Source organism: Bombina bombina, chromosome 7 (genome assembly GCF_027579735.1).
Source record: "Bombina bombina isolate aBomBom1 chromosome 7, aBomBom1.pri, whole genome shotgun sequence".
Lineage (NCBI taxonomy): Eukaryota > Metazoa > Chordata > Amphibia > Anura > Bombinatoridae > Bombina > Bombina bombina.
The window spans coordinates 212,731,213-212,756,413 of NC_069505.1; the positions used below are offsets into that span (position 1 = coordinate 212,731,213).

The window sequence follows — 25,201 nt, forward strand, 5'->3', positions numbered from 1 at the left end:
CTATTCTGCCCATTCTTCTCTGACCTCTGACAACAACAAGGCATTGTCGTCCACACAACTGCCGCTCACTGGATATTTTCTCTTTTTCGGACCATTCTCTGTAAACCCTAGAGATGGTTGTGAGTGAAAATCCCAGTAGATCAGCAGCTTTTGAAATACTCAGACCAGCCCGTCTGGCATCAACAACCATGCCACGTTCAAAGTCACTTACATCCCCTTTCTTCCCCATTCTGATGCTCGGTTTTAACTTCAGCAAGTCGTCTTCACCACATCTAGATGCCTAAATGCATTGAGTTGCTGCCATGTGATTGGCTGATTAGCAATTTGTGTTACCATGCAATTGAACAGGTGTACCTAATAAAGTGTCCGGTGAGTGTATATTTCCTTATGGTGAATGCCATGGAGTGGACTTTATTTTTCATTCCATATCAGGGTGGATTTGATTTAAATCAGGATTTCCATTTTTAGAATAATACGTTTTCAGATCATTTTTTCCAGTTATATCAGAGAATTTACTTTTTTCATCAAATTTGCTTTGTTCTTTTGGATATTCTTTGTTGAGGCAGGCTCATATGCTAATTTTTAAGCCCTTGAAAACCGCCTCTTATCTCAGTGAATTTCGACAGATTTTCCCAGTTAGACAGCACTATTCTATGTGTGCTATATCGATAACATTGTGCTCGTGCACGTGAAGTTATTTAAGTGTCAGCACAGATTGGCTAAAATGCAAGTCTATCAAAAGAACTGAAATAAAGGGGCAGTCTGCAGATGCTTATATATAAGGTATTCACAGAGGTAAAAAGTATATTAATATAACTGTATTGGTTATGCAAACCTGGGGAATGGTAAATAAAGGGATTTTTTTATTTTCTTTTAAAAACAATAACAATTCTGGAGTAGATTGTCGTTTTTAACAGAAATAAAAAATAAATAAATCTGCAATTATTTTCCAACAGCCAAACTCTACTCACCGTTTGCCTTATTTGGAGTTGCCAATCTGGGCTTTAGTCAGCAGACCAGCACTAGCCACTGACATAAAGTTAGTATATAATGCATTTATTTGCAGATGTTACCAGCTAAAGACAATTAGGGACAAATATCTTGCAGAGTTAGCATTGAGAAGTCAGAAGGTACATTTCATGTTCGGAGTATTAGAAATTGCTCTATTACATGAAAGGCAGCAAAATAAATAATGCAAATATATTGCATAGTTGTTTATATACAATCCTAAAGGTGTTTGCTGTCCCTTTCTGTATCATTTGTTGAAGAGTAAAGCTAGGTAGGCTGATAGGCGCTTAGGAGCGTGCACAAGAGTGTTTGCAGCTATGTATAACATTGCTATAACATTGTTGTAAACGCTGCTGCCAGATGGCTTAAGTTAAGACCTTTAAAAGGACAGTAAAGTCAAAATTAAACTTTGATGATTCAGATAGAGCACTCACTTTAAAAAAGTTTCTTATTTACTTCCATTAAAAAAAGTCTTTGTTTTCTTGGTATTCTTTGTTAAACTAGGTAGGCTTAGAGGTGTGCATGTGTCTTTAGCAGTGTATGACAGTAGTTGTTCACAACATTGTTAACATTGCTACAAACATTGCTGCCATAAAGTGTTAGACATGTGCACGCTCCAAAGCATACCTGTGTACCTCAAAGAATCCCAAAAGAACTAAACCTGTTTGATAGTAGAAGTAAACTAGTGTTTTAACTCAAATGTACACGGCTACATTTACATTTTACGTAGAAGCATTTTTGCAATATACTTCCGTTAGCAAACATGCTAAACCAATATTACCGGGTCTCGTGCGTCCGCATTCAAACACTGCACCATCTCAGGCTCCGCAGTGACTTATATGACACAAGTTAAAGGGATAATAAAGTCACAATAAAACTTGCATGATTCAGATAGAGCTGGTCATTTTAAGATACATTTAAATTCACTTATGTTTTCAAATGTGCTTCATTCTCTTGGTATCCCTTGCTGAAAAAGAATACCCCCATATCCTGCACTAGTGGGAGCTAGCTGCTGATTGGTGCCTGCACACATTTGTCTCTTGTGTTTGGCTAACAGATGTGTTCAGCTAGCTGCCAGTAGTGCAATGCTGTTCTTTCAGCAAAGGATAACGAGAGAATGAAGCAAATTTGATTATAGATGTATATTAGAAAGTTGTTTAAAATTGTATGTTCTATCCAATTCATGACATTTTTTTGGGGGGTCTCCTGTCCCTTTAAGTCTTTTTACTGACACATTATACACCACCAGCAGCTCTCTGAGCAGGTATGGTGTTTGAATCCTGATCTTCTAGTCACATGTAACATATGTACATATGCTCCTGAAACAGTAATACGTTTAACTAGAAGCATTTTTGCTAATAGAAGTATATTGCAACAAAGCTTCTATTTCACACTAATGCACCCCTGCACGTTTCGGTTTTGTCTTGTCTATCCCTTTAAAGGGACAGTGTACTGTATAATTGAGCTCCCAATTACTTGTTATACCAGCTGCAGAGTATATATGAAAAATGTATTATTTTGGTTTGTTTTTGCATATAAAATAGTGAGTTTTGTTCTTTGAAACCACAATCCATTAAAATAGGTTTGAGTTTTTATGTAAATCAGATCTCCTTATTTTATCACTTTCTGTACACACAATTTTATGTATATTATATGTCTGTAAACCAAAGCCCAGTACTTAGGAAGGAGAATTAATAAAATGTTAATGTTCAATTGTTCTGTCTAACACTCAATGAATGGGATGGTAATTTCTTCTGCTAGCTGAGTTTAGTATATACATTTTTGGTAGACAAGGGGATACCAATGGCAAAATCAGCTATTTAAAAATACTGATATAATGGTAAATGAGTTATATGTAAATAATTTAATACACTGCAGCAGGTAAAATGGTTCATTAGGAACAAATTAAAGGGTAGACAATGTTAGGGTAAACTGTCCCTTTAAGTTCATGCTCTATTTGAATCATGAGAGTTTTGATTTTACAGTCTGTTTCTATAAGTGCATCTTATTGTTTCTTTGTCAGCATTTGGTGAGATAAGCAATTCGGCTGCTTCCTGTTTTCTGTTTATTGGTCAAAGGGTTTATTTTTCATACGTCGTCCTTGTGTTTCCGGAGTTCCTTCCTCCCTGTGCATTTTTGTTCTCATCCTTAGCAGGAAGTGGTCAGTGCAATCAGGTTACACATTACAGCAATATACATATTCTCAACAACAGTTTATTAAAAATACAAATAAACTACTGTAAATTTTGTAAGATTTTTTTCTGTGAACAACAATGCGCTGCAGCCTGTATAGGGACAGTGGAAAAGCTACAGTTTTTAATATTAACCCTTTGAGTGCTAACGACGGCTCTGAGCCGTCGCATTGTTTCCCACTCTGGTGCTAACGACAGCTTAGAACCATCGCTAGCACTCTCCCACCTTGAGGGAGATCTGGGGGCTCCCACCCGCTCCTACCCCGGCAATCGTGCCTGTTTAGTGACAGGCATCGCCGGGGCTTCCCGTTTTACGTCATGCGCAATGACGTCACTGCGCAACTTTATTAACAAAATGACAATGTTAAGTATAGGAAAAGGGGGCATGCTGCTTAGAATAGACCCCCAAGATCCACCTTTGGAAAGGTAATCGCTTACTTTTCCAACAGTGTAAGTCTTGGGGATCTGGGGGGGGAAAAAAAGGGATATACAATACGTCGTTTTTGTTCCATCTAAAAATAGAATGTTTCAAACTGTATTACAGCTATGGCTGCCACCTCAGCCATGTTTTCCTGGTCACTTATGAGTTATACATGCTACAGGGTATGCAGGGAGGAACATGAATTTAAACCCTGGACAGCACACAAATAGTGACACTGATCAGCGCAATTCATATTACTCTCTGCACACCCTGCAGCATGTGTAACTCATACGTGTCCAGGAAAACATGTTCCTGTGCTGAATAAAGCAACCTTTGTAAGGAAGTGGCCCTATCCGTCAGTAACCCACATGCACAAAATCACGCACTGCCTCTTAATTTTACCCTCAATTACAACAGCTTTTACCTAGAATACTATTTTCATTAAAAGGATCACAAAACAGAAATGTTTCTTTCTTTATTCAGATAGAACACAATTTTTTTTAACAACTTTTTAATTTGACATCTGTTATTCTCTTGGTATCCTTTGTAAAAGGAGCAGCAATCTTCTACTGGGAGCTAGCTGAACACATCTGGTGAGACAATGACAAGAAGCAAAAATGTACAGCTAACTAGAGCTAGATGCCAGCACATTGCTGCTCCTGAACCTACCAATGTATGCTTTTCAACAAAGGATACCAAAAGAACAAACAAATTAGATAATGGAAGTAAACTGGAAAGTTGTTTAACATTGTATGTTCTATCTGAATTATGAAAGATATTTTAGGTTACTGTTCCTTTAACAGTTGCTCTTCCCTTGCAGAAATGTTGAGTAATATATCCCTTTAAGTCTGTTTTGTTTCCTGATTATTTGTGCAGTAATTATAGCTGATAAAAATGTAACGCTAAGATTTTACCCTCTAGTTTTTACAACTTCTAACCTAAATGTTTGTTGAACATATCCTTATAAATTTCCAATATTTAAAGGGATAGTCTACACTAACATTGTTATTGTTTAAAAAGATAGATAACGCCTTTACTACCCATTCCCCAGCTCTGCACAACCAACATTGTTATATTAATATACTTTATAACCATTAAACCTCTACATTTCTGCCTGTTTCAAAAGCTCTATTGACAGCCTCTTATCACATGCTTTTTTATGTGATTCACAACAAGAGACTTCTAGTTCATGTGGGCCATATATATATATTTATATATATATATATATATATATATATATATATATATATATATATATATATATATATATATAACATTGTGTTCACGCGCATGAACTTATTTAAGATTTAGCACTACACAGTACTAAATGCAACTCAATAGATAATAGTCAGGCATGTGATCAGGGGGCAGTCTGCAGAGGCTTAGATACAAGGTAATCACAGAGGTAAAAAGTGTATTAATATAACTGTGTTGATTATGCAAAACTGGGGAATGGGTAATAAAGGGATTATCTAACTTTTAAACCATAAAAATTCTATTGTAGACTGTCCCTTTAGAGATAGAGTAAACTTCAGACTATAAGAATGTTGCAATGAAAAACATATTAGTTTGCAAGTAAAATCACATTATTTTTTACAAGTGTATATACAGGGAGTGCAGAATTATTAGGCAAATGAGTATTTTGACCACATCATCCTCTTTATGCATGTTGTCTTACTCCAAGCTGTATAGGCGCGAAAGCCTACTACCAATTAAGCATATTAGGTGGTGTGCATCTCTGTAATGAGAAGGGGTGTGGTCTAATGACATCAACACCCTATATCAGGTGTGCATAATTATTAGGCAACTTCCTTTCCTTTGGCAAAATGGGTCAAAAGAAGGACTTGACAGGCTCAGAAAAGTAAAAAATAGTGAGATATCTTGCAGAGGGATGCAGCACTCTTAAAATTGCAAAGCTTCTGAAGCGTGATCATCGAACAATCAAGCGTTTCATTCAAAATAGTCAACAGGGTCGCAAGAAGCGTGTGGGAAAAACCAAGGCGCAAAATAACTGCCCATGAACTGAGAAAAGTCAAGTGTGCAGCTGCCAAGATGCCACTTGCCACCAGTTTGGCCATATTTCAGAGCTGCAACATCACTGAAGTGCCCAAAAGCACAAGGTGTGCAATACTCAGAGACATGGCCAAGGTAAGAAAGGCTGAAAGACGACCACCACTGAACAAGACACACAAGCTGAAACGTCAAGACTGGGCCAAGAAATATCTCAAGACTGATTTTTCTAAGGTTTTATGGACTGATGAAATGAGAGTGAGTCTTGATGGGCCAGTGGCTGGATTGGTAAAGGGCAGAGAGCTCCAGTCCGACTCAGACGCCAGCAAGGTGGAGGTGGAGTACTGGTTTGGGCTGGTATCATCAAAGATGAGCTTGTGGGGCCTTTTCGGGTTGAGGATGGAGTCAAGCTCAACTCCCAGTCCTACTGCCAGTTTCTGGAAGACACCTTCTTCAAGCAGTGGTACAGGAAGAAGTCTGCATCCTTCAAGAAAAACATGATTTTCATGCAGGACAATGCTCCATCACACGCGTCCAAGTACTCCACAGCGTGGCTGGCAAGAAAGGGTATAAAAGAAGAAAATCTAATGACATGGCCTCCTTGTTCACCTGATCTGAACCCCATTGAGAACCTGTGGTCCATCATCAAATGTGAGATTTACAAGGAGGGAAAACAGTACACCTCTCTGAACAGTGTCTGGGAGGCTGTGGTTGCTGCTGCACGCAATGTTGATGGTGAACAGATCAAAACACTGACAGAATCCATGGATGGCAGCCTTTTGAGTGTCCTTGCAAAGAAAGGTGGCTATATTGGTCACTGATTTGTTTTTGTTTTGTTTTTGAATGTCAGAAATGTATATTTGTGAATATTGAGATGTTATATTGGTTTCACTGGTAAAAATAAATAATTGAAATGGGTATATATTTGTTTTTTGTTAAGTTGCCTAATAATTATGCACAGTAATAGTCACCTGCACACACAGATATCCCCCTAAAATAGCTATAACTAAAAACAAACTAAAAACTACTTCCAAAAATATTCAGCTTTGATATTAATGAGTTTTTTGGGTTCATTGAGAACATGGTTGTTGTTCAATAATAAAATTAATCCTCAAAAATACAACTTGCCTAATAATTCTGCACTCCCTGTATGTATATATTACAATAAAAGGTTTATAATCCTAATTGGTATTGTCTGTTCCTCCACCCCCCTTCATTTCCTCTTTTGGCTGTGATGTAAAGAGCAGTTAAACCCACTCTCTACATAGGCTTTCCTAAGGGCTTTAAAGGGGCTGTACTTCAAGATTGTCAACTGACACACATGCTGATTGGCTGTTCACTGGATTTGTCAATAAAAAAAAAAAAAAAAAAGAGTTCATCCAAGTGGATCGGCATAACATTTCAATAGAAGCATTACTATATGCACTAATTTAACCCTTTCACAGATGAATTGAAAACAAAAAAAAAGGTACACATATACGTTTTTAATAGCAAAGATCAAATATATGGCATTTGATTATTTAAAGTTTACCATCACTTTATAATAATTTGCTGGTATTCCTCCAGTTCAGGAGCTCTGCCGCCTGGACATCAGTTGAGTTGTCTGCTGTCTATGTAGCGTAAGTTGTGCTTTGATTTTTTTTTTTTTTATGAAACCCCCCCAAAAATTCTGTCATTATTCAGATATTATTTTAAACAACTTTCTAGTTTATTTCTGTTATCAAATGTTTTCTTTGTTCCTTTGGTATCTTTTGTTGAAAAGGAGGGACACAATCTCAGGAGCATGCATGTGCCTGGAGTTACTATATTGCAGCACTTTTGCAAGTATGTTATCTATTTGTAAGAGCCAAATGTGAAAACTTTCTGGTTACATTTACACTGTTTGCTGCTATTGTTGCCATTGTTGCTTGCATGTGGTATTTGTGGTATTGGAACCAGCCTTATAAAGTCGCTTTATGCGGGCTGTATCCTGAAATAATTTAAGAATTATTGTAACAATTACGTAACTGATGTATAGAGAAGTTATATAAAACTATGCAGAAAAATCTGTAAAGCCTTCTACAGTACCTTGTATTAGAGTGAGCTAGTCCCTGAAAGCAATTAAAGGGACACTAAACCCAAATGTTTTCTTTAATGATTCAGATAGAGTAGAAGTTTTAAGCAACTTTTATCGATTTTCTTTGTTCTCTTGCTATCTTTTTTTTAAAAAAAGCAGTAAATTAAAGTTTAGGAGCTGGCCCATTTTTGTCTGAGAACCTGGATTATGCTTGCTTATTGGTGGCTTAAATGTAGCCACCAATAAGCAAGCACTATCCAGGGTGCTGGACCTAAAATGGGCTGATTCGTTAGCTTTACATTCTTGCTTTTTAAATAAAGATAGCAAGAGAACAAAGAACAATTGATATTAAGAGTAAATTAGAAAATTACTTAAGATTGCTGCTCTATCTGAATCATGAAAGAAAAAATTGGGTCTAGTATCCCTTTAAAGGAACATGAAACCCAATTTTTTTTCTTTCATGAATCGGAGCATAGATTTTTCTTAAAAACTCTCCAATTTACTTTTATTTTCAATCCTGCTTCATTCTTTTAGTATCCTTTGTTGAAGGAGCAGCAATGCACTACTGGGAGCTAGCTGAACACAACGGTAAGCCTATGACCAAAAGGCATATCTGTGCAGCTAGCTCCCAGCTCCTGAGCCTATCTAGGTATTATTTTTAAAAAAAGGATACCAAGAGAAGTAAGCAAATTAGATGATAGAAATTTGCCAGTAAGAATATTTAGGAGCCATTCAGTGGTATTTGTATACTGATATGTGGAGAATAACCCACAAAGTTAGGAGCCAGGGGTAAAATTCTAGGCGCCAGTATCTCCCAGGATTCTGGGTTTGTCGAGCCCTGGTATTCTCAAGCTAATCTTTGTTTTGAATACATCAATATGACTAGAATTTATTTATTGTATAATGTTTAAAAAAAAAAAAGTTTGATTCATAACCACAAGCAAGAAAGAAGTAAACTCTCTTTTCAGGAACTGAAACTGTTCTGCTAATCAGCAGTAAATTTCTTCTTCTCTATAGGTCTGTGGTTGGTAATATATGTTACAGATCGCGTCACGCCAGACTTTTGTGTCTCAAATAGAACTTACAATTTAAAAAAATGTCATCTCATATTTTAAGTAAATTAGTTTTTCTTCCTGCGCAGCTTCTGTTGCAGTGCAATATGGGACATTAACGCTTTAGTTCTGTAGAAGTAATATATGGCTAATTAATGTGTTGCTGCCCTTGTAACGTGCTGTTGTTTTATTATTATTTAGCACTATGTGAGTACATACAGGCTTCTAAAGCCAGAGATGGGGTCGGACGTTACTTATCCAGCGCTGCTGAAGGTAAACCATAAACGAGAACACAATTTTACGGCTTAACGGCTCTTCTATCTTCACACCTTTCGGCCTTGAAACAAAGCTAAAACATTCTCTATAAAAGGTAGCCATGTTGTATGTTTTATTTCCTGCTGGTTATTCACTGGGCCTGTTTGGATCTTGTCTTGTAAAGCAGTAGTATAAGACTTGAGAGTTTATGTTCTAACCATACTTCAGCCATCTTGGATTTTTTAAATCTTTTTAAAATGAAGCTTTGAACATGATACAGTACAGCAAGTTTCCCCAACCTGTCATTGCATTTTATGAGATATATATATATATATAATGCAGAATAATTATTTCTTGTTACTCTGAAATAAAAATAAAATCTGTGATTTTTGACCTTCGTTCACCTATCATGATGTGAATTGCAACATTAGACATCACAATTTCACAGCAGTAACAACATGTAGTGAGGAGCTTCTTCCTGTATGCTGAGCACCTTCAGGCTGATTGGAGAATCACTACTTAAATAAAAAGGTAAACTTTCACGATTCAGAAAGGATATAAACTTTTTTATTGTAGCTCTGTTCTGAATGTATCATTTTCTCTTCATGTCCTTTGTTTAAAACGTAGCTATTTTCCATGAGAACTCAGGAGCGTGCATGTGTCTTGTGCACTATATGACATCAGTATTTTCAACAATGTTTACAATCTTGTAACAGTGTAATATAGTGCTTAAAACACGTGCATTTGTGAGGGTTAAACACAAAGGGGCCTATCTATCAAGCTCCGAATGGAGCGTGACGCCTCTGCAGGCTCGCCAGAAACAGCAGTTATGAAGCAGCGGTCTAAAGACCTCTGTTCGCCTGCGCTGATGAGACAGACGGGAATCGCCACAATTCAACCCGATCGAGTACTATCGGGTTGATAACCCCCTGGCCGTGAGTCTGCAGGGGACGGCGTTGCACCCGCAGCTCTTGTGAGCTGCTGGTGCAATGCTGAATACGGAGAGCGTATTGCTCTCCGCATTCAGCGATGTCTGTCGGACCTGATCCGCACTGTCGGATCAGGTCTGACAGACATTTGATAAATCAGCCTCATAGAGTGCCGTTAGAGATACAATTACATACTAAAAACAAACAGGATAATACTAGTATAAATCCTCTAGGATGCGCTGAAAACAAAATAAACAGTGTATATGAATAATTACTGTATATATACAGATAAATAAAATGGAATAAACTAAATTAAATGTCCAATCAGTATATATCTGTATACGTACAAATAAGTCAAATAAATGTCCCAATGACCCAAATGGGAGGATAGGTGATATAATGGGATAAGTGTGCACATAAAAGTCAATAAGCTATATACTTATTGCTCCAAATCCAAATGGATCAACGGTCTTTTCACAGATAACCAAAGGATGATGGAGGACTTGATATAGCAGGCAGCTCTCTTACTTCATCAAATAGGAATGATCTACCAAGAAATAATGGAACAGAAAGAGGCGCCACATGTGCGAATAAGTAGCGCAGTGTGCGATATGTGCAAAAAGGAATACACACGGCACTCACATTTAGGAGCAGGCTGGATTTTATACAGCAGTCCAGCTAGCTGAGCACCGTCCAGACGAATCCCCACAGTGCAGGAACACAGGAGCTCAGGAACAAAGGCCAGCCAAATGGAAAAGTGAATACCCTATAGGTAGCGTAGGCTAAGAGATAAAACTAAGCACTGAGAGTTAAAAACACAAAAGTGAATTTATTTAAAAACACAGTTTAAAAACAGCTCATGCTTGATTTAGTATAATCTCTAGCATAGACTTAGAGAAACCATGCAACGCGTTTCTCGGTGATAACCATTTCATCAGGCATGTTAAAATCAAATAAAACTACCTTTAAATAGGGCTATGCTACCATCAGGTGTACTAAGCCCTCCTCTTCCAAACACAGCTATTAACCAATACGGACCCTTCTTTTCCACACAGGGGTGTGGAAAGAGATACCAAGAGAACTGAAAAAATAATAAACTAAATATGTTCTATCCATTCAATTTTAAGTTTAATTTTGACTTTAAAACCCCTTTAACAAAATGGAATTGCACTTAAATGCTTTAACTCTGTATGTATCATTGCATAGAAGTAAATGTTTATTTCTGCTTCACTAGTGACCGAAACACCCCCTCTTCATGTAGATTTACAGACCATCCCTTGCTGGGAATCTGTATCTGGGAAATATGTTGTCTTCTCAATATACTGAGGGGTCGATTTTATCAAGCTGAGGCGGATAGGGGTGCACATACGCGCCCCTGTCCGCCGCATCTCGCCTCTAGCGGGCTGAATTCCGCTGCCGGAATTCAGCATGGCACACAAGTGCTATTTTGCGCTCTTGTGCAATGCCGCCCCCTGCCCACGCACAGCCAATCACGTGCGGGCAAGTGCTGTCCGACAAGACCGGAGAGATCAAAATTTGCCACCTAAGAGTTGGCGAAAGGGTAGGGAAGCAGCGGTCTAATGAGTGCAGTTTCTCTTGAGGGAACCTGCAGTCGTATGCAGGTGTAGCCTGCTGAAGGCTTTCATAAATCAATCCCTGAGAGTTTAGTCCTTTCTTGTGATGTTTTTTTACTAAATAGAATTACAGCTTATTCTTCATTTTATAAAAGGCAGCAAAGTTGGTATAAGATAAGTATTTTGTCAATACAACTAAAAATGGCAAAATTGTATATATACAAATCCAAGATGGCTTCATCCAGCAATTTTTCTGTTTCCTATTAATTATTTAATATTTATTTATACTGCTTATATTAGAAGAACTCTGGCTACCTTTTATAGAGACTGGCATGATTAACCGTTTCTGCTAATGGACACATACTCCATAGTTAACACTTTAATGGGCTTTACTGTGCAATGCTCTTTCTTTTGGGTCTTGTTTTCAGGAGGTGGCAGCTTTCTACACTTTTATTCACAGCTTCTCTCTGATATGCAGATAATTTCGTCTATTTTGGTGTTTCTGCTTCTTAACACATCTTCCGTGTGCGTTTGTATAATGTGTCTTACCTAAAGGAATGCGCCTCTAAAGCTGCTATTGGATTGTATTACTGTTATGTATTATATGATGTTAGATGATTTATGTAAAAAAAAATATTGTGTTTATTCTTAATTGCTTCAGAAATCTGTGCTTTGGTTAAATTACAATAAATGTATTATATTTTATAAATACAGACCCCATAGTGTGCACAGTCAGGCCAGGGTTTGTATCAAGCTTTACAACGCCTCATCACAGAAGAGTCAAATCATGTGAATAAACTGATTAACCAACTGTGCTGAATCAGGGTTATCCTGCAATGCAAGCTTGTTGCTGGCTAAGGAGGCTAAAGTTTGTAACCACTGATTTGCAACACCAATATAAATCTTAGCTTCTGTTGCACATTTTTGTTCTTGATAAAATAAAATAATTTTATTTTTTATGACTTTTTTTTTTTTATATATTTTCCATGTGACATTCTAGTTTGATTTTCTTCATAAATGGAAAGAGTCCACAGCTGCATTCATTACTTACATATATATATATATATATATATATATATATATATATATATATATATATATATATATATATATATGTATGTGTGTATCCTATAGAGGATAACACAATATTATATAAAATAGGGGCGCTATCTAGATATAGTGGTGCTGGAAAAATGATATGTGATTAACAAGGTTCAAAACACATATATTCAATATTCACAATACATATATTCCCAGAAACAGTACATGATACTGAGAAACGCGTTGCTGTATTTTTAATGTGTTGTAATAAACACTTTTAATATATACAACTTGCTACCTTGTTTCTCTTTGGACACTCTTTTGGAGTCATTTTATACCTCTGCTGGAGGCGGGATGGTGCCTTCCTGACTGATAGCCTGTTTGGTGAATGCCTTTCTTGGCTTTTGGGAGTCTTTGCCCAAGAGGAGAGTTTTCCGGACAACTCTGAGGTTCCGGTTTGCCTAGCCAGCACCACATCTTGGTGCTTTTATACACGTGAGTGGTTCTAAACTACAATCTTAAAATCTGATTTAATATACGGAATTATGCTATGTGGCGCCTTCTCTATTTCATTATATATTCATTACTTTTGGGAATTCAGAACCTGGCCACCAAGAGGCGGCAAAGACACCCCAGCTTAAATACCGCTCCCACTTCCCTCATCCCCCAGTCATTCTTTGCCTTTCGTCCCAGGAGGTTGGCAGAGAAGTGTCAGAAGTTTTTGATAGTCTCTTATGGAGGGTAGTATTCTTCGGCATGGGACTGGAGTTTTAAGTAATCCTGTCAGCCTCTCAGTGAGAGCATGGGTGAAAGTTAGAGTCCGGAGATGCAGGGAGAGTCTTTCTGTGAAACCATCCGACTCATATTAACAGCTCCACAAGCAATCAGCATTGACAAGTTTCGCTGCCTACTTCTTTCAAGGCCATGGCAGAGGCGATGCTACTATCCGTCACACTTGAAAGGCCGTATTTCTGTTCCACGGCGTAGATTCCGGTAAGATTGTTTCATTTTTATTTTCGTTATGATTGTATGTATTACAAATGTTTTCCCGAGAGGCTACCACCTTGCGGGACTAACTATAACTCAGGACCTCAGTAAGGCTCCTTTTGTATCTTGGAATCAAGGGTTAATATCTCCTGAGGGGGGTTATTGAACAGGGGGGGTTTAAATCATGTTTATGTGATTCAACCTGCATATGTGTAGTGTAGCGTATGTGTAGTGTTACTTAGGCTCTTGGCTATGGAACATAACGGCCTTTGGAAGTGACGAGGCCTTTACGATTGAGTGCGCTTTTTGGACCGCACGGTGCACCTGGTGACCGGGCGTGGTCACGTTTAGCTCTCCATTTCCGCTTTCCTGACAGTGTGGCATCGGAAAATTTCTGGTTTGCTGGTGTCTGGGTCCTAGGAGGTGGTGAGTGTCCCAGCCCTTGTGGGTGTCAGGTGCCGTTTACAGTTTCTTATTTGGTCCATTTTTTATATTCAGTATCCCAGTTATGGAGGAGTCTGATATTGTGGAGACGAATGTCTGACTCAGATTCTTTTTCTCATGAGGAATGCGAATTGGCCCGGGTGATACATGCCCCTCAGTTATGTTCAGAATGCCGTCTTAGAGCATTCAATTCCTCGGGATCAGGGAATCAAGGGGCCACTGAGCCATCCGTCTCTGGAGGATCCGTTCCCCCGAGTGGTGAGTTCCCTACCACCAACGCTTACTACACATGCAGGTAACCCAGATTTTGCTTATCCTTCTCTGGAAGGTGGCTTGTTCCCCCCCGGAGGTCATTTTTGCATGTCCATTGTTATGGCACTGGCGCATCTGCAACTGCCAGAAGTGTGCTTGCGCTATTGTACGTGTTCTGTTGACCGGCGCTCTTCAGGCATGGGATGGCCTGCTCAGCTCTCCGGGGAAACGACTGTCCCTGAGGCTTCAGGGGGTCAACCTTCGGGGTCGTCTTCTGCTCCGGTGAAGGTATGCTGTGCCTTTCGTTACAGACTGGCGCTCCTTCGTGTCCTTTTGAGACGCATTCTGGCGTTGTTGGAGGATCCCATCCTTAACGGATGTGGGAATTCTCAGTCTTTTACTTCGAGTGGCTTGCAGCATTAGCTATATGAGGATGAAGTAATCTTTCTATAGCCTTGTTTATTGAGTATCCTTTCCAGTCCTGAGCTGGGAAACAGGATCCCGGTCCTACGGGTGTGTCTGTTCTTCTTGGGTAATAACCTACGGGTTGCCTTAATTTTATTTTAATCCGGTAAGGATGATTTTTTATTTGAGCTCATGTTTTATGTATTTCCTTCGGTAATTTTTCTGGAATCGATGCTTGCGAGTTTGTTTGGTGTGAGGACATGTTATTCCTATGTTTGTCTGATGTTTATTCTCCATCTTTGGGGATGTCTATCTGCGGCCTTGACAGCATTGACCCTGAGTTTCAGGCTGGTCTTGATTTGGGTTCAGACACGTGGTGCCTGTTCTGCCTGGCTGGTCCGGTTGGGGTGCTGAGTGTTTCACATTATTATTTGTGTTATTCCTATGTTTTTCTTTTACAAGCTCAGTTCGAGGCATGGAGGATTGGTTCAGTCCTTGTTAGTCTTTCTAGCTGGTCGACTTTCTAGCTGGTTCCGCTGCGACACACCTGGTTGTTTCCGTTATTTTCCCGCGTGGGTTGGAAGTTGGAGGACTTAGGGCCTCCTTGCTGCGGGTTCCTGGCGGTCTTGCCTTTCAGGGGCTCCTTGCAATTTCCTTTTCCTGGACTTGTTCCTTTTTGAGCTTCTCTTCCTTCGGGTCGGGATTTCTGGACTTGTCTGTTCCCTTTAGCGGTTTGGCCGCCTTATGCGCGATACAAGATAGCCTTGTGGTTTGGCAAAGAGCCATCGGATGATTTTACTCTCTTTAAGGAGGGCTGCGTGGCTTTTCCTGCTTTCGGGAATTTGTTGTCTCCCTATCAGGGACGTTAGGCTGGGTTGTCTCCTTCCCAAGCTTCACTTACGGGTTTTCTCTACCGGAGTTTTGGCATGCTCTGCATTCCTTTTCCTTGGGTGTGGTCCTCTAGTTACGTACTCTGAGGAGATATAGAGACTAGTGTTGTGCTGCTCACTCTTCGGGTGACTTTGCCCTGATATTCTCCTTTGGTCTCCGGAGTCTTGGTGTGCCTCTGTTGTGCACTAGCTCTTTTGTAGAGTTTTGGACTCCTGTAAGGGGGGTTCTCTTCCTTTGGGGTCGAGTTTTATGAGTGAGTTTTGTCCCTGTTTCCGGGTTAGTCCGGTTATTCTCCTGTGAGGTCTGATTTTTCAGATGAGGAATTTGTGTTCCCTGGGGCGTTTGTTTGTTTAAAACAATTCTGGGCCTTTAGTTTAGTTTTGTTTGTGATCTTTCCATAAGCTTCTGATCTTGTGGCTGGTTCGGGGCAATCCAGTTTTTTCCGGGGAACATAGGCTATGGCCTAAGGACTGGCTAATGGAGCCTGCTAGCAGCTTGGCCAGGTTTTCTGGGCACTTGCGGATCATTACTATGGCTTACCTTTTCTTTGTATGATGTATACTCCCCTTGGGGGGGGAGTTCTTTCTGTCTTCAGGTCATCTGGATGTTTTTCATTCGGCTTCTTGTTTTAGTCAGTCTCTGGCTCATGTCTTGTGAGCACGTGTGCTGTTTTTATTTGTGCCCTTCCCCTTTGGGGTGGAGCTTGTTTGTCCTTAAGAGGGGGGGTTCCTCTCTCTGGAGGGTGGTTGCCTTGTCTTGTGTACAGGAGGCTGGGACAGGTGTTTTTAGCCTGTAAGGGTAAGCAGTTTATCCCTCTGGGGATTGTTCTGTTCCATCTGGGGAGTTTGGAATCTCCATGTTGAGATGGTCAGTATGCTAGGTCTTCATCGAGGTCTTCTGCATTTTGCTATGTTCATCTCCTTTGTGGTTCTCCTTGAGAGTACCTATTTGGAGGAGTTCTTGGGTTAGCATCCAAGTTCTGTTGGGGGGGCTGAGTCTTCTCCATTCCGTCCTTCCTTAGGGGTTGGTGTTTGGGGTCCTTTCTGTTCCCCTGTTTTTTCAGACCTGCCTGTCGCTTGGGGGGGAGCAGGATCTGAGATCTGTTGTCAGTTTTCGGGTCACTGAGGTTCGGTGAGCCTCCTTGAGGTTTGGTGCTTCTCCATGTTCTAGATATTTGAGTAGGTCTGGCGGCTTTTAGATAGCCTGTGGTGTGCCCACTATTTAGTGGATGTTTAGCAGTCTGCCGATTGGATTTTGATATCTCTTTTCAGCTGCTCTTCCTTGCCTACAAGTATGCTATCAGAGTCATCCCGGGATGACTGTGGCGTGTGGTGTGGACTCGGGTGTTTGCTTATCTGGGTTTGCTGCACGTGTTTGATCTCTGAATATTTTGGTATTCTGAGTTATCTTGTGACCTGAGGACTCTGTCTTCAGTTGTCTTTTAGGGTGCGGTTGCACTGTATTTAAGAGAAGTTTTCTTCTTGTTTTCAGATGCCCGGTTTTAACCTTGTAGTTTCTGTACAATCCGGGGTCTGGGCGTTGCCTACCTTGTTTCTTAAGACTGGTTTGGTTCTCTGTGAGCTTGGCTTGGGCTCGGGGTTCCTTATTTTTATTTTGGAACTGGTTGGACCCTATTTAATGGAATTTTGGCAATCTTTGATTTTTTTTCTTCCACGTCTTCTCCTTTTTTGGGAGTTTTCGGTAGTTGATCCCTTTCTCTAGTAAGGTGTGTGTTGTGGGGGACCGACTGCTGGGCGTCTCCTGGGAGCGTGTTGACTCCATCGAGTCTATTTCTGCGGTTTCTAGCTCGGCTTATGGACTATCTGTGGGTCAGTGTCCTTGGGCTTTTTCCTTTTCAAAGTTTTCTTGGCTTCGGACGAAGCAATGTTTTTTTGGGTAGGGTTTGCAGGCCTGGTGCCCTCAGAATGGGCCGTTCTTTGTACTCTCCCGTTTGGCATTCAGTGTTCTCTATAGCTTGGGTATTGTTTTCCTAAAAGTAATGAATGCAGCTGTGGACTCTTTCCATTTATGAAGAAAAACATAAATTATGCTTACCTGATGATATTCTTTTCTTCAGATGGGAAAGAGTTTACAGCTCCCACCCCGTGTTTTTTATGTGGGGCGTCTGTTATTTTTATTCTTCTGGCACCTTTTCACCCTGATATTTCTTCTACTGTTCCTCGGCAGAATGACTGGGGGATGAGGGAAGTGAGAGAGGTATTTAAGCCTTTGGCTGGGGTGTCTTTGCCTCCTCCTGGTGGCCAGGTTCTGAATACCCAAAAGTAATGAATGCAGCTGTGGACTTTTTCCATCTGAAGAAAAGAAAATTATCAGGTAAGCATAATTTATGTTTTTGAAACTTCAGGACTTGCTACTAAGGTTTTTTTTCCCCATAATTAAAGGGACACATAACAAGTAAAGACCTTTTTAAATATGCGTTTCATTTCCTGCAAAAATACAATAACAAAAGTATATTTAATGCCATATTTTCTAAAATGGATCCCCTTACCTTATGCTGCATCTTCCTTGTTCGGCAGACTTCTTCCCCCCCCCCCCCCCCCGAGAAGAAAAGGACTACAGCCAATCAGAATCTACAACACCCACTTGTATTGAGACTGAAGGCGCATGCACACACTGCCTTCTATCTGTGCAGCCCTGGGTCTCACGTGATCTGCCAGAACATCCACACACATTACAGCTTCTGATTGGATGTAGCTTTTGCGTTTGGTAGAGGAGAAAAAACAGGTGGGGAGGAGGATGTGAAAGGTAAATTGGTTTGAGTTTTGGGAGATGCTGCATTAAGAAAACTTTTTAAATTTTGTGGTTAAAGAAAGTTAAGTAGTTAAAGTCTTTATTGTTCAGTTTTAAAGGAGCCAGTGTGTCTTGTGTAATCGTAAGCTGTATTGTAGTGGATAAATTACTTAAAGGGACAGTTAAGTCAAAATGAAAGGTTTCTGGTTCATGTAGAGCATGTAACTTTAAGCAACTTTTCAATTCTGTTATAAGATTTGCTTTGTTGAAGAGTAAACCTAGTTAGACTTAGAAGCGTGCACGTGTTTTTAGAATTCTATGGCAGCAGTATTTGCAAATATGTATAACATTTCTATGCACATTGTTGCAAACACTGATCCCAGATAGCAAAAGACATGTGCACTGTCCTGATCTCACCTAGGATTACTATTTAACAAAAGATAACTAGAGAACTAAGCAAAATTGATAATAGAAATAAATTGGAAAGTTGTTTAAAATTCCATCTATTTTAATCCCTTTGTTTAGTTTTGACTTTACTATCAAGAAACATTTCTAATTTTTATTTTTTAATCAATGATGCCACCATAGCTCACCCTAGTAACAATCACCATGAAGACTGATTCAATTAGAGACCAGCAGAATACCCAGAGCCTTATCAGGTTGGTATAAGACTCCTCCTGTTCCTGCCACCATCTTGATTTTTTTTATTTTATTTTGTCCTTTGGACCAAAATCCTTAAAGGGACATAATACTCATATGCTAAATCACTTGAAACTGATGCAGTATAACTGTAAAAAGCTGACAGGAAAATATCACCTGAGCATCTCTATGTAAAAAAGGAAGATATTTTACCTCACAATCTCCTCAGCTCAGCAGAGTAAGTTCTGTGTAAAAAGTTAAACTCAACTGCTCCCAGCTGCAGGTAAAAAAAAAAAAAAAAAAATGAAGAAATGAACAGCAGCCAATCAGCATCAGCAGTGCTGAGGTCATGAACTTTTACTGTGATCTCATGAGATTTGACTTGACTCTCATGAGATTTCATTGTAAACTTCCTTTACCTGATTGGTGAAATAAGATGAGAGTGCACGATGCTCATCCCTTCAGATGTCCCAGGACAGACACACTAAAATGCTGCTTAGAAATCCTTTACAATGGGAGGTGGCTACTGAGGAACTTCTGAGGTAAAATATCTTTCTTTTTTACATAGAGATGTTCAGGAGATATTTTCTAGTCAGCTTTTTACAGCTATGCTGCATCACTTTCAAGTGTTTAAACATTTGGGTATTATGGCCCTTTAAGCTTCTTCTCTCTCCCACATATTCTTTTAAAGTTTTCATTTTTTCTTTAGTTTATTATATACTATTGGATATATAAAAGATTAAACAAAAGTCTCTTAAAGGTCTTGTATCAGGATGGTGAGATAAGCATTTAGCATTCTGTTCAGAGGTAGATTTTGGTACTGAATGACATTGCTCGTCAGCACAAGTTTCCAACATTGTGTATTTGAGCATTATTCCTGCCTAAATATGGTTGTGGTCTCATCACATAAAAGCAGAATTCTTCAAAATATTGTAGGATTTTCCTTTAATACAAAGTGCTTAAAGGGACATGAAACCCACATTTTTTCTTTCATGATTCGAAAGAGAATGCAATTTTAAACATCTTTCTAATTTACTTCTATTATCTAATTTCTTTTATTCTCTGCTGAAAAGCATATCTAGATATGCTCAGTAGCTGCTGATTGGTTGCTGCACATAGAAGCCAAGTGTGATTGGCTCACCAATGTGCATTGCTTTTTCTTCAAGTAAGGATATCTAAAAAATGAAGCAAAATAAATAATAGAAGTAAATTGTAATGTTGTTTACATTTGTATTCTCTATATGAATCATGAAAGAAAGATTTTGGGTTTAGTGGCCCTTTAAAGGGTCGTGGACGTCAACAATTAACGTAGATAATTTTGATAAAGCTTACAATAAAAAAAACAACATTCTTTTTTAGTCCTGTTACCCAATTATTTATGTCTTGCACTCAGTGTCCTTGGTTAAAACGTGACTCCTTTCTACAAGAGCACACTGAGGTAGGCTCAAAAGTCTGCATGTATCTTGAGTAATATGTGCCTGTAGCAGTGTTATATAAGTCAAATCTAGAGGGAACTTTAGCAATTTTCGGCCACTCTATGGTATGCAAAACTAGTGTTGTATAGCTAGAAGCACTGTTTAATAATAAAGAATACTGTTTAAACACAAACTGAGAGTGTGTCTATTTTTGTATAGGAGACGTCCAGTCGGTGTGTGCAGTAGTAGTAAGTGCATGTAGAGCTATGCATATTTCTTTTTGTCACTCAGCACTGTTTGCTGCAGCTCACTTTCTTTACAAATGCAGTTGGAATTATAGTTTGATACGTTATATCCAAACTATTAATGCCATGCCAAAGGATGGACAACTAATAATGCATTTACTAGTACAGGCTGTGATGAGAGAGTTTTTTTTTTAATTTGGTACAGCCTTGAAGCTTCAGTCAGGAATCATATGTGCTCAGAAGCTTTTGGTCTATTTTTTCCCTTTATTTAGTAGCCCATTTTAAACTTAAGTGAAAGTTATTAGTACCATATGATTTGTCTCTAGTCTTTTGAGTTTTTATAATCTCACATTTTAAACCATTTTATGAATTCACCATATCGTATATTCTGTTGAGATTAGAAAGAAGAGAGCTATCTAAAGAAATATCCAAATGATGTGCCTTTTGAAACATCTGTTTTTTCTCATTTCATCTTCAATTAAAGCCAATCAAATGGGCAGAAGCTGCATACCCTAGATATATAGTTAATGTCATGCTCTGCAGAAAGAGTTCAGGGGATTGTAGCTCATGTGAGGTGGTGTCAGACTTAAGGCTGTCTTGTGCACTAAAATGGGCCAGTGGTATGGGCTTCTTAATGGAATTACCCCTATTAAGCATGGCTGAAGAAACAGAAAATCAATGCAAGTTTATTGTACAGGACACTGAAGGGTCGGATATTGGAAGCAGGATAGGTGAGCATTAGCCCTCACTCCAGAACTGGAATAGAAGGTAATGCTTACTATAAGGGCCAGGAACAGGAATACCCACTTGAGGCTGAAGGCTGGAACAGGTTACAGAAGCTGGGTGGACACCCACTGCAGCGTTTGAGTGCAATATCTGGATACTGGTATGTGGTAGATACCCTATGCAGAACTTTTAAGCAGGAACTGGAGACTGACACTTGGCAGATACCCTCTGTAGAGCTAGGGTACAGGAACTGGATACAAGAACTTAAACAACACTGTCTGCAGAACATGGCTTCAGTAGCTGGATACTAGAACTTGGCAACCACCCTCTGCAGGGCTAGGCTCTGAAACAGGATACCAGTGCTTGGCAGGCAGCCTTTGCAGGGCTTTAGCAGGATACCAGAAAAGGCAAGATGGAGACACAGGATAACAGGTAGCAGTGACAGACTGGTGATGAGAGAATAGCCAGGAGACAAGCCGAGTCTCGAATACCTGAGAGCAGTCTGGTAAGTCACCAAATACAGGGAGAATCCATTAGAGAAGTCAGGAGACAATACCAAGTTCTGTATACCAGAATAGCAGATTGATCTTTCATCAAACAAATGGGAAATCCAAGAGAGTAGTCAGGAGGCAAGCCAAATTCAGGAACCAGAGAAAAAACCCAAACAGAAAACCAGGCAAGGTCAGATGCACTAACAAACTGGTAGAACCACAATGTCAGGGCAGGGAGTGGTGTTTGAGGCTGCCTTTTATAGCAGTGCTGACAAGATAACTGCATGCAACTGGCTAGCTAGCTAAGGGGCACAACCAGTGCAGGCAACAGGTCTCCCAAAGCATCAGCACAAGCTAAAGCCTTCTGGTGGCACAGAGACAGGGCTACAGGCTGCGAATCAGGAGTCCCAGGTTCAATTACAGGCAGGGCCGTAACAGTTAAATGTCTTCAAATCTATGATTGACAGATGGTAGAATAGAAGCAAATTGGCAGACTTAATAATGTCACAGGGACCTCATCAAGGCAGCGTGCAGGCAATGATTATAGATTCACAATGAATTGTTTTAATTATCATCGCCATGTAAGAAGTGATGAAAGAATTTGTGTCATTTAAAGCTCATTCTTTAGTCTCTACATCTTGAGTAGCTATTGCAGTTATTTCTACTTAGGACAGACGTGTGTAAAGCATTGTTTTTACATTTGTTTACACTTTACAAACTGCCTAAGCTGAGGCTACGTTTGGGGTAAACTTTCTTCTTTCTGTATTTATATTTTCAGCATGTCTATTGACTTGTCTGTTTTCAGTTTGCTGCTTGTTCTTAGATTTTATTGCTTGGAGAACATTTGTTGGTTAGTGTTATAAAGGTGAGCCAAGATAATAGTAAGCTCAATGTCAATGTTCTTTCCCGTTCTGTTTGTGCCTTAAAAAAAACAGCAAACGGAAGAGGAGGAGTTATATACCCACCTGAAAAGGCGAGTTTCAAGCTTTGGCTTTTCTGCACTTAAAGAGCTAGCTTTTGTTGCTGAACTATGTAGGGCAGGGGTTTGTTAAGCATCATTTAATTTATGTTTTAGCATTGGGTTTATAATGAGCATTTCCTTAACATTTTAAATGCAATTTCAATAAATCAATGTATTGCATTAGTCATATACATGTTATTAAAGCTCACAATTTATCTGTGAATATACTTACAGCAATGTTGTGTGCTAACTACTGAGATAACCAGAAATAACACAAATGGTCTACAAAGCAACTATTAGTTTACATTTAATAGAAAGGTATTTAATAATAGATATTTTAAAGGGACATAAAAATTCTATTTTTTTAATTCTAATAATATAAAAATAATTTAATATAAAGTGTTAAATGGGTATAATACTTGTTATCTGTATTCTATTAAAGGGATACAAAACCGAATTTTATTTTTTCATTATTCGGATAGAGCATGCAATTTTAAGCAACTTTCTAATTTATTCCTATTATCTATTTTTCTTCGTTCTCTTGCAATCTCTATTTGAAAAAGCATGAATGGAAGGTTAAGAGCCAGCCCATTTTTGGTTCAGCACCTTGGTAGAGCTTGCTGATTGGTTTGCTACATTTAGTAACCAATCAGCAAGAGCTACCTAGGTGCTGAAATAAAAATGGGCTGGCTCTTAAGCTTACATTCTTGCTTGTTCAAATAAAAATAGCATGAGAATGAAGAAAAAATAATAATAGGAGTAAATTAGAAAGTTGCTTAAAATTGCCTGCTCTATCTGAATAATGAAAGAAAAAAATTGGGTTTAGTGTCCCTTTAAATACATTTTGTATATATATTTATTTTTTGGTTGAAAAAGACATCCTCTAATTTGTTATTGCATGCACTCCCAAGCAGAAAGATTGACTGACCGTCTCGGTCCTCCTTGTGGGTTAAATGGACAGTCAGCTATGGTCAGTAATGCATAAGGTACATATATTGACAGTTTAGAGCACACTTTTTTTTGCATTGGAATGTCCCTTTAAGTGAAAAAACAAACAAACTAAACCTCAAACCTCCATTAGCAAAATACAGTAGGAGCCAGATGTATTGTTTCTGTGATCACCTGGATAAATGTTGAAATGAATAATATCTTCTGGGCAATCAGAACAGGAATATTATAAGTCTGCTTTAGTGCTCTGTGCAGACAAGTGATGTATTTTATGACACAACAATGTCATTTATGTATTTTTTGTGTTTTAATTTAGCAGTCAAACTATTAATCCATTTAAAAAAGGTCATAGACAAGCAAAATTAGGTAGTCATTTATTTTGCACTTTTTCAGAGGTAATAGCATGTTTTTCCTGCTGTATTAACGTGCTTCTTCTATTAATACACATTTAGTTTCTAGTAGGAAAATGACTTTTACTGCCTTTTTTGTCCTCTCTTTTCCTTATTTTCTTTTCCGTGTTGAAGGAGAGAATTTTGAACAGACTCCTCTCAGGCGCACATTTAAATCGAAGGTTCTGGCTCGATACCCTGAGAACGTTGAGTGGAACGCCTTTGACCAGGATGCTGTTGGTATGGTATGTGTCTTCACAAATTGTATTCATCTCGTCTTTGGGGATGTTTTTTTTAGAATATATCTGTATGTTATAGTATGTAATGTACAGGTGGCCCTCGTTTTACAACGGTTCAATTTACACCGTTTCAGAATAACAACCTTTTTTTTCCAGTCATGTGACTGCTATTGAAAAGCATTGAGAAGTAGTGCATTTATTAAAATAGCCAGTAGGTGGAGCTGTCCAATTGTGTTGCAGCAAAGCCAAGCAAGCTGAAATTAATCAGGTTAACCAGAATTGAGCTATCGAGCAGATTTCAAAGGAACAAGATCTTCCTGTCTATAAATCAGTCAAGATTGGAATGCATAGAAAGAAATGTTTGCAGAAAAATGCAAGTGAAGTCTGTGTTGTGTGATTATTTTATTAGGTTTATAATGCTGTTTAGCAAATGTTTTGTTCATTTAACTTAGTTTAATTATATATTCTGTGTTGTGTGATTATTTTATTAGGTTTATAATGCTGTTTAGCATTTAAAGTCTTCATTTCAAAGCTTTAAAAATAATGTATTAGGTGTTACTTATGACAATTTTGAGAGGGGCCTGGAACCTTTCTCCCTCACTTCCCATTGACTTACATTATAAATTGGGTTTCTATTTACAATGGTCTCGATTTACAACCATTCCTTCTGGAACCTAACCCCGGCGTAAACTGAGGGCTACCTGTACTAATGTCAACTCACAGTTTTTACTTTGTTGTTTTGGTTTTCCAGGACATTTTTACTATATAATTTATACTGTATGACTTCTTTGTATATTTGTGTGTGTTTGTTGTATTCTAGCATTGCTTTCAGCTCTATCACAGAGATGGTCTGAGGATCATGCTTATTCTTATCATGCCT

General features: G+C 38.8%; 1 protein-coding gene across 3 annotated transcripts in view; it reads left to right on the forward strand.

The window, feature by feature from the left end:
- The window catches only part of DENND5A (DENN domain containing 5A), a 223,097-nt gene that overhangs the window by 18,863 nt on the left and 179,033 nt on the right, over positions 1-25,201 (forward strand). For 2 of the 3 annotated variants that reach the window (XM_053720600.1, XM_053720599.1), the window contains exons 2-3: positions 8,941-9,012; positions 24,218-24,327. In XM_053720600.1, the coding sequence (XP_053576575.1) occupies positions 8,941-9,012; positions 24,218-24,327 (182 nt within the window). The remainder of the gene's footprint in view (positions 1-8,940; positions 9,013-24,217; positions 24,328-25,201) is intronic. The other variant, XM_053720601.1, reaches the window with a different exon arrangement.